Raw genomic sequence first — 13,403 nt, forward strand, 5'->3', positions numbered from 1 at the left:
AAGTCAGCGTAGTTTAATAGTTACTAACAAGCCTTTTCAATGAATAACCTGGGAATAACACTGAAATTAATTACAATTTTGGACTCACTCTGCATCCTGATTGAAACAGATTACCTTGCACCAATTTAACCAGAAATACCAGTAGAATACAAGAATACCTGTACTTTTAAAAGGAAAGTTTTTATTAGTCAGCAAAACTTAATTTACCCTCAAAAAAACCCAAACCCTATGAAACGCTGAGTTGGCAATATACACAAGCGTTCTTGTTCTTCCACCACTACGTTGTAAAGTCACCAAGATTTTAGGTTACACAGCCGTCACTCAGACCCTTGCTGGCATCAATACAACTCTAAGCATGTCACTTGCTCGTTTTCTCCACAACGAAGTTTTTGCCTGAAAGCAAGAGCAGCACAGTTCATTAGCAGGACCATCACAAAGGAAGTTCCAAAGACGCAGAGGTGAAGGCTACCATCCTGCTCATCCTTCTTTGATTGTTTATAAGAAAGAAAAGATAAAAAGAGAAGGTACATTATTTCGCCAAACTATCTAAAGTAATTCAGGTTTTTTTGATGGCACCTCACTAGAGGTGGGTACGAAGTAGTACTTCACACCTCCAATACGCAGCCTCAGCAGATCCCATCCTAACACCAACACCAGTGCTACCTCCAGCTGCAGGAACAGGTAGTCTTCCCACAAATGCTTCCCTCATTTTCAAGTGTTTTTCAAATACCTCTAACCACATAACCAAAGATTTATGCCTCCAGTTAGTAAGCGTATTGTCTAGTTTTGTTTTCTAGCCAGACTACCTGCTTCCAGTTACAGCTTGAACTAGGAAATTCACAAGAAATCCATTAATCTTGACCTTTCTCTTCAAGGGTTACTTTACTATGAAACTGTTAAGGAATGGTGCCTTCACAATAGCTACTGCAGTGGATAAACCCTTCTCTGCTCTTTCCACCGACAATTGAAGTATTTGATGCATCTAACGTACATTTGGGATTCTTAGCCACAAAGATATGCAATGTAAACAGTATTGCAGTAAATATTCATTTTCTGTGGGATTAAGCCTAAATACGCTCCGCTGTTTGGCACCGTAGTCACAAACTGTTTCTAAGAAAAAAAACCACCACCACCGCACAGACAGTGTAGGGGAGAGAAGAGAAGAGATGCCACATAAAGTCACTGGCATCCAATAACACTTCAATTTCCATATGGAAATAACAGGAAATAAGATATGCTGAATTTTAAGCACCAAGGCAACAAAAACACATTAAGATTTCATCACACAAGAACTTGGCTGTAAAATTCGTAATTTTCTTGATCTTTTTAAAGAGTTCTCATTTTCAGGAACATCAGATAGCTAACAGACCATGTATTCTACCAACCAGCTAAAGCAGACATTTGCATTAATCTGCTTTCTGTTAATTAAGTGGTGGAAATGCATCCCCCCTTCACCAAGAAATCTCTTCCACCATCAGATTCCTTATCAACCTCTATCTTTTTAGAGCCCATGTTATAATGATGATTCTCCAGATGATTTCCTAAGGATAAGTACCCAGGACTTGATATATCTTAGCTCTGAATCATATCGGTCACCGAAAAAACATTTTTGAATTTGTGTCCACCACATTTGTCTGTGAATAAAGAAAATGCTACTAACATCTTTTAAGAGATCCAGACACTGGACATATAAACTTTATAATGATGATTTGAAATGGAACTGTATTCCAATTGCAAAAATAAACAAGCTCTGAGAGTTGGAAGAGAAGGTAGAAGTAAAAATAAAAACCCTTGGAATTACATTTATTTTTCCCCCCTACCTAAAACTAATGATATAACAAAAATTAACTTCTATAGTTAAACAGAGGGAAGAGGGAAAAAAAAAGTATTTATCAATCCTCATTTGCAAGTCATCTGAACCCACCACCTAAGGACTTTTGCCCCAAATTCCAGAAAGATGGGGGCAAAAAAAATAATAAAAAAAGGCATTCAAATACTCACCATTAAAACCAGCTGAAAACTATTATTTATGGTAGCAGTAATTACCTTCCTGCATCCCTGTACAGCAGAAAACAGCTTTCCCCTCACACAGAACACCTCCCCCCACCAACTTCCATAGCATCCAGCACTTGAAGACAAAGTTATTTAAGCTTTTTCTAAGAGAAAAGACTTGTGTCTGAAGGATAGATATGCAAATAAACCCATGACAACAGCATCTCGCTGGAAACATTTGTCAAGCAGAGTTCTACTAGAACTATGCTTAACATGTCCTAATACTGCATTCACACAAGCACAGCTATCTTCTGTAACCCAGAAGATGTAAGGTTTCTAACTTTTGTGAAGTATTAACAGATTACACAGAATTAGTAACAGAATTTTGATCTGTCAAAGTTATAATATCAACCTAGAGCCATGAAACTTTTTAAACTACATAATGTTTACATCTATGTAAACATATCTATGCTTGAAAACAATATTAAGCAGGTTTACAAGCCCTGCTCTCAGCAGCAACATCAGGAGTGCTGAGGTGTTGCCCAATGATTGGTAACACTCACCACACATACACACACAGAAGGTGTACACTCTTACAAAGACGGAATCTTGAGCAGGATTTTACTTTAAAAACAGTACTAAGTCTGAACTGTTTTATTGCTCTGCTCGTGCAATAAAGCAATTAGAGTTCAACCACTATCATGGACAGCTTGCAGAGACAATTTCAGACACTACTCCTAAACCTTTGGCAGGATTTTCAAGTGCTACCCAGTTAACAATGAAAAGGACAGTCAAAAAAAGTTACACTAGTAAAACTAAAGAAAAAACGTCTTACCTCCCACCCTTCAATTCCTTCAGAGCACCTAACTATTCAGCTTCTGAAGCTGTAGCACTATCTTTGGCTTTACAGTTCTACCTAGATTTTTCTTGGGGGAAAAAATTAAAAAAAATAATCATGTCCCCTGAGAATAATCGGTGTGAGGCAGAAGAATAAAATAAAATAAAAAAGAATAAAACATTCCCCATGCAGTGAAAATGCTACTTCAACTACAAAGGTCTCTTTGACATGGCATTTCCTTTAGCAACATTACCCAAGACCTGCCAAGTGGCTTGAGAATGATCTAGCACTAGGAAAAAAACCCCAAGAGGACCAAGACTTTTCTGGTGTGCTTCCTTTCGCTTAGGTGATTTTTGGCATGAATGGAGCTTGAGTGAGTTTTAAAAAACATGGGTCTTGCCCCTTGTAAGAGACTTAAAGCTGCAGAGCTGCTTTGATGCCGGACCGCCCAGGTACCAAAGACAGAGCAGGTAGCTCATAAGAGAGGAAACGATAGTTAAGGAGATATGGAGTGTAAGAGCAACAAAAGAAACCATGAGATATTAAAAACTATAGCACCCACAACAGAAGAGTTTGGTTAAAGAAAATCCACTACTTGGACATCTCCCACGTTTTCATCTGCATAAGGCATATATTCTGAAACATCACAGAAAATTACGAAACTACACATTCTCTGTTCCTGAAAGTTCATAAAGTATAACTCAGCAATCATGAAAACTAGATGACACAGAAACACGCTTCCTTGGGAGATGGGAGAACACAGATAATATCCAAAAAGAAGTGGTCTTTGATGAAAAAGGTATTTTATTCACTATTTTTCTTTTTTAAGCTCACCTAAAATCTTACCTCACCTACAAGAGAGGCACAGGAAGCATATTCAATTGCTCATAAGAATTTTATTATTACTTCAGGATCTTCTGTTCTTTATTAAATAAAAAATACAGGCAGGTTTTTATATAAAATATATCAGTGGGCTAGTGGACAACCTTGACCTGGGCACTTTGTTTTCACGTTTAGTTCATCTGCATTCGTCTCATTCTCTTGTATGAGTACAAACGGGTGCAAACTTACACCCACTTTTACCCAAGCTTCTACAAATATTTTAAAGCATAACAACATAACACAGATGCTCTTTTTCAAACATCTTAGTCAGAAAGGGGAAATATTTTCACTGCCTTTGCAAAGATTATTAGATTTCATTCACTGGGAATTCCTATCCATCTGAAGTACGTTTATACGATTTCATACAGCAGTTTAGAGACAGTAAAATAAAATGCCTTCAACCTGAAGACCACTTCCACACCCACCACACTGGGGGGGGGGGGGGGGGGAGATCCCACAACATTTTCACCTATTTAAAGAACCCCAGTATTAACTGGCTATGTAAACCACTGTAGAAAATAGCTGCATATAAAAATAAATTAATAAATAAAGAAAACCAGCCCCCCACTCCCCGACACAGGCACTCAAGAGTAGCTGGAGACTGCACCATGTATGTTCACACACCTGAACTCTAGGATTTCTTCAACCATTGCCAATATTCTTAAATATATAGCCCGGGCAGACTTTTTTTTAGACTAAAGACTGGAAAAGAAACAACTTCTGATGATGATGTTAGAATCCATTGATCAGGTATGTTTTTAAACCTGACCAAGCCACAGTGAAGAGAATTAACACTACTTATCAGAATGCCTGTACTTCGTGCTAAAAGCTTACATAATCTTATAACTTCGATCATAAAAACAAACGCTTACTGTTTAATTTATTTACTTTTTAGAGCTACACCAGTACTGCAGATACTCTAAAATTTTAGGGGAGTAGAAAATACTTGAATAATTGTTAAATTCCAGAACACTCAACGCGTAGTCCTGGAACAACCACCAAAACAATGTCATTAACGTGAGAAGCAGTCCAAATTGCAGCCGGTCGCCTGCTCATTTAGCAAAGCTTAATTCCATCTTCACAGGCAAGAGAAACATTCATTTTACCTTACCAAAAACAACCTGAGCAAGTAATGCTAAAGAAAAGACGGCTTTTGTTGCTTAAACATTCTTTTTAGTAAGTAGGATAGGCAATGTCAACAAGATCACTATTCTGTGCTCTGGGCGAAAAGATCTTCATGGAAGGACATGGAAGGGAGAGACAGACATGAGGAGCAGACGGCACCAAGTCTTTCAGAAACTGTCAAGTGAGGGGCGGGGGGGGAAGTTTCCCTAGAGAAAAAATTCCCGAATTAAGAGGAATGTTGCTCGAGTAACTTAAAAGCAAGGTATTAGGAAGAGATGAAAGACACATCTACTACAAGACAAAACTATCAGAAGAAATCGTGTTTTGTTTCAAGAGAGGAATAAATGGCATAGCCTAACACAAAAACAACCCCAAACCTCTGCCTGTCCTTAACCTGTTCTCTTATTTATCCGGTTAAAACAGAAAGGAAATTTTTTTTCTTGGTTTATTTCTGGCAGCGCTCGCCATTTCACAGCACATTTAAGCGCACACGGAATTGATCAATACGGCTACAGACATAAGACTAGACTATCCATTTACTAACCACAAGAAAACGTCCTGTTCAGCAAAATCCTGTACATTATAACACTAAAATTTTAAAAGGCATTGTTATACGGATCTCATTACTCCCTTACACCGGTTACACTGAAAAGCCGAGCACTTGCCTGCGAGCGTTCAGACTGATAAACAAGTGTACCTTTGCACACCGTGCAAGAACGCTAAAGAGTGCACTTAAACCTACGCAGAGGAATATATATATATATAGGTACTCACATTCAAAGCGTAAGCTGAAAGTGCCAGGCTTGCTATGTAAACAAATCAGCTCAACACAGCTCAAAATAGGGTTTTTTTTTTGTGATTTTTTTTTTTTTGTAAATCTGATGTAGCTTCAAGCAGAAACGTACCAGCAGTTCCCCCAACCACTGGTTGCTACCACAACCATTTTCTTCCTGAAGAAGCCTGGGGAAGTCCTCACGCCCCGCTCGCTTCCCAGGACTCGGAGCTGGCATCTGAAACTCAACTTCTGCTGTTTTAAAGAGAAAAGTCGTGGCCTTTTTTTTTTTTTTTTTTTTTTTGCACTACAGGGCAGGGATGTACTGAGTAGCGAAATACAAAGCGTCACAAATGATGGTTTAGAAAAATCTGCTTTTCCAGCCCCATTCTGTGCGTTCATGTGGAGGTGCACACACCCCTCGCTAGGGTTAAAGGACGAGCTACTGCTTTCAGAGCAGTACCTGTTCTAAACTAATGAAAGCATTAATGAAGGTTGCCATTCACCAGTGAATGGTCCGGAATAAGAGATCTAATGGAATTAAGAGTATTTCAGCTGGGTTATCCTTACTTAAAAAAAACCAAAACCCACAGCGAAACACTAATAACTGCATTGCCAGATGACTGTACGTGACACTAGGTGGTTATGGCTCCACGTTTGTGCCACACAACTGAGCTGAAATCCAAGCGCTGCTCGCATTTGAAGTCCTCAGGTATATACGCTTTTAATAACGACGAACACAGCTTCTGCCTTTACAATCACTGCCACCCCCAAACATCTGCCATCTGGAAAAAGATTTCTCCTCCTTCATTACTAATCGACAAAGTTACCTCAAGCTTTCAAGCACTGACCCCAAAGCCTTACGTTTAAAGCGACAAACCAAAGAACATTCGCTTACCTGAAGAACAAGAGATAAGAAAAACAGCAAACGCCAACTTAGTAGCAGCTCCCATTTTCCAATGCTGTTAAAACATTTAAGTGACTTTAAGTATCCAGTTTCCTGGGTCCTGCAAGCTGGAAAATCTCCCTTCTTGCTGAACCGTTATAAAGCAATATATAGCAACATTTCTGCAGCAGATAATGTTCATAAAACAGTAAAATCAGACTTCTTTTAGATGCTGACGATGTCCCTCCGGCTCTTCCTAGCGAGAATCCGGGTTGAGGGATGGATATATTTGAAACCGTGTTTCAAAACACACGGGTCATTTGGCTTCTGTACAAACGGTGGCAAAGTTTAATTCATAAAAGTATGCTACGAATCCACGTTTTGTTTTGTTTTTCTTTTAAAAAAAAGTCAACGCTCAAGCCGCTGGACACGACGAAGTCTCTGAACACACTCCAACTTTGCTTTTCCCACAGCAAGCTCCGTGAAGCATCCCTCGTGGGTGCCGAGCGTCGGGCAGTGGGATCGAGAGCAGTCAGCGCGATGTTTGTCCGTCCTGGCTTCCCCTCATACAACATGTAGTGTTTGTGAGAAAAGCAGCTCCATCTCAGTTTCAAACCTCAAAAGCCTCCGGGTGAAGGGAGGAAGTTTTGGTAGTTTCTTGATAAAAACTACCTTAAAAAGAAAAAAGCCAACACAAAAACACCCCAGAAAGCCACCAGCTACACGTGGGCAACCCTTCGGTTTTCTTTTAATAATGCTGAGGGGTTTAGCGTAACCCAGAAGAGGAAAAGGGGAGAAATGACAGTTTCACAACAAACAAACCTTCGGGCTTGTCGAAAAGTGGCAAATCTCTAGTCCTGGCGCCGGTCAGCGAGAGCCGCGCATCTCTGCCCGATCCTTCTCCCCAATCCCAGCAAGATTTCAAATTCTTCTAAGAGATTTCCATCCCCTCCCCCCCAAGAGGCTATATTTGGTATTTAAACCCAGAAGAGTGACTGGGGGGGGGGGGGGGGATATGCAGTATCCAGCCGCTGGGGAGGAGGGTGATATATTCTTTGTGGCAAATCCTTCCTTCCTCGACTGCCGTGCTTCCCGGAGAACGCGGCTCCTCTGGAGAAGGAGGCGAGGGGGCCGGCGGGGCTCGTCCTCCCGCGGAGCTGGCGGCTCCTCGGCTCGATGCACGGCTCCTCTCCAACTCCTCACCGACACTCGTCCTCCTCGCCGCACCTCCTGCGAGCGCAGACCCGAGGCAGTCCGTCTGTCCCCCCCCGCCCCGACTCAATCCAGTCCCTGCCTTTTTTTTTTTTTCCTTTTCCTTTTAGGAGAAAGGAATAAGAAATAGCAGGGGTGGGAAGGAAAAGCCTGCTGGGCTGCCGCTGCCTTTTCCTCCTGCCTCCCACACAGCGCACCGGGCGAGCCCCGGCCGGAGGGCGGAGGGGGGAGGAATCCCCTCGTCACCCTCTCCCCTAACTCCGACCCCGGCTCACTCCCGGCTCCGAGGAAGCCGCTGCTGAACGCAACTCTCCCGTCTCCCGGGCGGCAGAGGCAGCGCGGCTGAGACCAACTTTGTCCCTCCAGGAGTGCAGTTTAGGGGTTGGAGAGGAGAAAAGGCCGAACCCGGGGCTTTTCTCAGGGCGGCGGCGGCGGCAGGAGCCGTCTCTAGAGTCTCCCGAGTCCAGCCGGCAGCTCAGAACAGCCCTCCGTACGCCGCTGCTGCTGCTGCTCCCCTGTGGTAATGGCATATCTACCCATTCACCCGGGTGGCGTGGAGAACGGACCCAAGATGGCGGCGCCCGGGCGATTGTTTTTGTTTCCTCTCCCCCTCCCCCTCCCCCACCCTCCCCTCCTTCCCCACAATCGCGGCGAGGCCCTCGCGCGAGGCCCGGAGGCCGCCCGCCGACCCGGATTGACAACCCCTCTGCCCACTCACCGCCCAGGGGCCGCCCCTCCTGACCCCGCCTACCGCCTATTCCTCCGCGGCGGGGCGGAGCGCTCGGCCCCGCCCCGCTCTGCCCGCGCGCGCGCACGCACGCGCGCCCGCCCCTGGGCGCGGCCCTCGCGCCGCGGTGGTTGGGCGCCGTCCCCTGCTTTGCAGAGCTGAGGGCGGGGAGGGGGACGGGGACGCGGGATGCTGGTGGTGTCGCTTCTCCCCTCGGTAACGCGGGCCGGGGGCTGCCGATGCCCGACCCGAGAGGCCGCCCTGCCGGCCGGCAGGTGTGAGGGTCGGACGGGATGGGGTGCGCCGCCCGCCGCCACCTGCCTGCTGCGACCGGCCCCGCCGGCGGAGGAGGAGGAGGAGAGCAGGCGCCTCCCCGTCCCACCCCCCTCCCCTTATTACTAATTCACCTTTGCAAGGCTTGGTCTTGGTGTTGGGGGGCTTTTCTCCCTGACCGCCGCCCTCTTCGGTTGGCGGAGCGCCTTAAGAAAACAAAAACTACCCTGAAAAAACGCTGTGAGACCCGGTGTAAAGCTGTGAGTTGGTACCGGTGGTTTCAAACGCTGCGCCCCTGGCCCGCATCGCCACCGCGGCCCCTGAGGGAGGCCTGCTGGGAGCCGGGGCGCATGGTGGTCCCCGTGGCAGGCACGTTCCTCAGGGCAATCGCTGCTGCTGCGACATCCAGAGCCTGCTTTATAGCCTTGCTTTCCGACGCCGTCATGCCAAGGTACTACGTTAATAGGTGGTTGCACCTACAGTGTATCACGTGCGATTAATCGCATTCGCGCCCTGAAGAACAGGGCGCTCGGCTGGAATGGTGGCCGCGCTTCCTGCCCCTGGCAGCTTGCTGAGCCTCCCTCCGAATCACAACAAACTTCTGTTTCCTATCATTGTTTGTCCTTTGGCTGCCGCAGTCTAGCGGCTTGCAGTATTTATTTGTAGTGAGATAGCCTTCAGAAGTTCCTGAGACGGGCACAACACCACATTGTTTTACGTGCTGTGCAAGAGCAGAACAAACAGTCTGTGCTCCAGAACGTGGGTATAAAGCAGCACATGTGCTCGGTTTGGAACTGAGGAGGGAGAGAGCAGGAAGGATGAATAATTTCTAGTGTTCCCACCTTTCTGGAAGATGTATATGTTGGTGGTACTTTTTGTCACTCGAGATAAAACACTTGCGCTACATTATCCCTGGAGGACAGCGGTTCTCCTCCTTTGTGAGTTTGGTGAGACTCCCTACCCTTTTTTTTTTTTTTTTAAATTAGTACCATAAAATACGTTACTTGTCCCTGGGTAAAAAGGAAGACATGTCTCTTAGAACTGGCAATCAATGCAGGAAAGCAGAAGGGTCTTCATGGTGGCCTATCATTGCTGTACTTTTATGAAGGGTGGTGTTTGCATAAGCAAGAGGTGCCAAGTTCTCTGAAAACTGGTATGTAATTCACTAACCTTAGACGTGTACTGAGTGATTTCAGATGCCTGCCTTTTCATGCTGCTTGATGGCATAGTCGAAGTTTTTGGGTGATGAAAATACTAGGTGGTACTAGATTGGAAGGAATATTATGTATAAGATATTTCAGATATGTGGATATACAGCCGAGTCAAGGCTGGGTAACGTTGCCAAGCTGTCTGAGCTGTGCTAATGCACTGATCAACAGAGGCGTTCAGTAACTAGACCCAGTGAGCCACCACTAGCGCTTGGATTCAGACATGAAGAAATGTAGATATTTCAGTCTATTTATATTGAGGTGTCTCCTGGAATTCTTAATCAGGATTCGGGCATCCTTGGTGTTTCTCTGCCGTGTTCAAACACTAACCAACACTAAATTCATCCACTGACTGTATCTTTGGTGATTTGAATCATCCAAAAAGCAAAGCAAGATGTATGGAACTGTGCACATCTAAAAACATCAAGACATGTGGCAACACTTTTTGTGCCATCTTTTATCCAAGTATTTCAGAATGATTTACAAGCTTTCATTAATGTAAGCATTACAACACTCCTACTTAATCTGTATTTTTTAATATTCTTCAATAGCAGAATGCTTAAACGTGACCTGTTCTGCAGGTTGTATTTTCACTTGGCTCAGCTTCTTCGAAATGCTCGTCATGTTGCCACATGCATAGGAAATTATAGCTAAAATATTGCTATTGTACGTGTGTGTGTGAATATATATACATACTTCCCATTGTAGATATTTGTCTTATTTTTTCTTTTTACTGTTGGAATGTAAATTATGGTCCATATTTCTATTTTACCAATAATGTTTCATAAAAATAGAATATGTCATCTGTATAACACGATTTGCATGAATATCATAGTAAGGAGGTGGCTCTTACTCAAGAAGCTTATTATTCTGAAGCATGTGTACTTTTTTGCTTGCAGGACCCCTTGAGCAAAGTGAAGCCTTCTGGCCATCCAGTAAGTATTACAAGACCAGTAATAGCGTGGGGTTGGTCTTGTCAATTGCGTGTTTATCAGGACCACAGGAGTGATGAATGAAGAGTATCTCTCTCTTCCTTCCCAGTTTTGAGACCTAACTGGGACCGTGGCAAATGGTGTATGAACTGGGATGACTCTTGGTAACTGGGATCAGGGAGCCTGCTCAGACTTTCATACCGCTCCAGAAGCACCACCCTGTTTTCAGCCCCACTGGTGCTGCGTGTAAGCCGTGCATCCTTCGCAGACCCACCTAACGTAGCGTATGAAAAGAAACAAATAAGGAGAGGTGCAGATATGCTCACTTTTGGTATGCAGGGAATAAAACCCAGTTTTGTTGCATGGATGCAGCACCATGATATTGTTTCAGTTATGTCATTATAGGCATGATATTGATAGAGCTGTCTGTCTCTTCATTAGGGATTTGCTCCCATTTAATTACATTTAACAAAAAAAAAAAATTAGGTAGTTCGGTGCAAATGTACAGACCTTAGCAGAAATTGCCTACTGTTTTTGTGAGGTACTTGATGCAAAATGCTTTAAGGGCTTTGGGCTTTCTCTAGGCTGTTGCTTTTATTGCTAGTGAAGGGATGAGTTTTATCCCAAGTAGACATTAAATGTCAACACGGTTGCTGTCTCCTCTTTCTTTTTAAATGTCTTTTTGCATGCCTTTTTCATGTGAATTTTGGGGGTGTTTCCCTTTTCTACCTTTTGGCTTTTATTTCTGTTTTCCTTTTGCCTTAAACTCCAGATCTTTTTTCCTTCTTCTAAGATCAATCTGTCTATGCATTTTTAATGATTCATTTACTGTGACATATGAGCACTGAAGATACAGTGTCAGGGACTTAAGCATCTGTGGAGAGCTTCTGTGCAGGAGTAGCAGCAGCAAGATGAAATGGATGTGATCTTAGTTTCATTCTTTTGTTCACGTGGGATGGTACTTTGCCTAGAGGCAGCACAAATATAACTTTCCTTCTAGGGAATAATGAGAAGAATTAAAACCCAGCAATGTCTCATTTTTCTCTTCAGAGCACTGCTAGGAATAGAGGGTTTCAGCTGTGCCTTTGCTATTTCCACACACACCACTGAATCAATACTGTTTATGCAGAAACAGCATTATAGGTAAGAAGCTATTGTGCAAGACTCATTCATAGCATCTGTACAAGCATTTTTTAAAATGTAGAGTGGAAATGGGGTTTATAATACCAGGAGTAACATCAACAGCTACAACCCTTGTCATTATCTCATTAATCTTCCCTCATGGTCTAAGTAATTCTCCCTTTGATACTCTGAAGGAAGAGGACCATGTTCAGACCCTGTCCTTATATAACCACAAGAAAAATGACCAAACCAACAAGAAATAAATCTCTCTCAGGGATCTCCTCCTTACCAGCCAGCTTAACTTGCCATGCTATGGGGAAAAGTGCAGATACTGGAAGACAGCCTAGTTAAAAAAAAAAAAAAAAAGACTAAATAACTGCCTTAAAGTTATCTTTAATTTCATACGAGTTTGCATAACTTATATGAAACTCATAATATTTTAAAAGATACAAATTTTCAATTTTAGTGCAGTGGACAGATAACAAAATTACTACAAATTATTCATTATTCTGCATTTTTTTACTCTGTTTGAAAACTATTGAAATACTTCACAGTTATATGGATAACACAGCTTTAAGGCTTGGAAAAATGCAGAATTAATGAACCTTTTAAATGGTGATGAACTGAAATAAAATCAAAAGTTCACCTCTGGTGTGCTTTTGGATTGGTCCAGTATGTATGTTTTCACCTTTTACACTTGTAATCAAACTTGTAAATTTTACATGCCGTTGTTGAATCCAGCTGATATCCACAAAGACAAAGGAAAATACATGCTGAAATCATAGCCCTATTTTGGATTCAGGTATTTTGGTGTTTGGCTAAAGTATAGTCATTTTATTCACGTGAGCAGTACTAGTAACTACAAATGAATAGGATTTGGCTTGTATCGTGCTATGTAAAGCTATTTCTACAGCCAGTTTTTTGTGTGTGGTTCAGTCCTTTTTAATGTAATCAGCTGGAGCCTGGAGATGCACACTAAGATGAATGTTTCCCTGCTTCAAGTTTAAAAACAAACACATAGATACACAATTTAACAGAAATTAACACTTAAATACAATCTCCACCAAGTAATTTTCATTAAAGGCTGCATTTATACCAATGATTATTTTTCTTTTTTGGTCTGTACCCAGCGCTTCTGCTTCCTTAAAATACTTGTGCAGAGATGAAAAAATATCTAACCTATTTTCTTGGAGGACAGAGTGATGTTTCTTTCTAGGATTTGCACTGTCTTGTCAGAAAAGATCATCCGATCAGAGCTTCCTGTTGCTTTCAGACACTACAGTGTCTCTTAGAGGCAGTTCATTGTGTCACAGTTTCTTATTACTGTGGCATTTATCATGTATGATTTCTTACATATTTCATAACATCAAATTTTCTAGATATAGTGCTATAGTCCTCATTTATGCGATAAAATCCTTTTTTTGAAGTGCTGTG

General features: G+C 42.8%; 2 protein-coding genes across 2 annotated transcripts in view; one reads left to right on the forward strand and one right to left on the reverse strand.

Moving 5' to 3' along the window:
• The window catches only part of ACVR2A (activin A receptor type 2A), a 67,806-nt gene extending 59,497 nt beyond the window's left edge, over positions 1-8,309 (reverse strand). The window contains exon 1 of the mRNA XM_064450992.1: positions 6,508-8,309. Coding sequence (XP_064307062.1) covers positions 6,508-6,562 — 55 coding nt within the window. The 5' untranslated portion in view covers positions 6,563-8,309. The remainder of the gene's footprint in view (positions 1-6,507) is intronic.
• Positions 8,310-8,602: 293 nt separating this feature from the next.
• LOC135313338 (uncharacterized) overlaps positions 8,603-13,403 on the forward strand; it is a 342,721-nt gene continuing 337,920 nt past the window's right edge. Inside the window, exons 1-2 of the mRNA XM_064450993.1 lie at positions 8,603-9,158; positions 10,815-10,850. The gene's annotated coding sequence lies outside the window, so the exon portion shown is untranslated. The remainder of the gene's footprint in view (positions 9,159-10,814; positions 10,851-13,403) is intronic.

This window comes from Phalacrocorax carbo, chromosome 5, assembly GCF_963921805.1.
Source record: "Phalacrocorax carbo chromosome 5, bPhaCar2.1, whole genome shotgun sequence".
Lineage (NCBI taxonomy): Eukaryota > Metazoa > Chordata > Aves > Suliformes > Phalacrocoracidae > Phalacrocorax > Phalacrocorax carbo.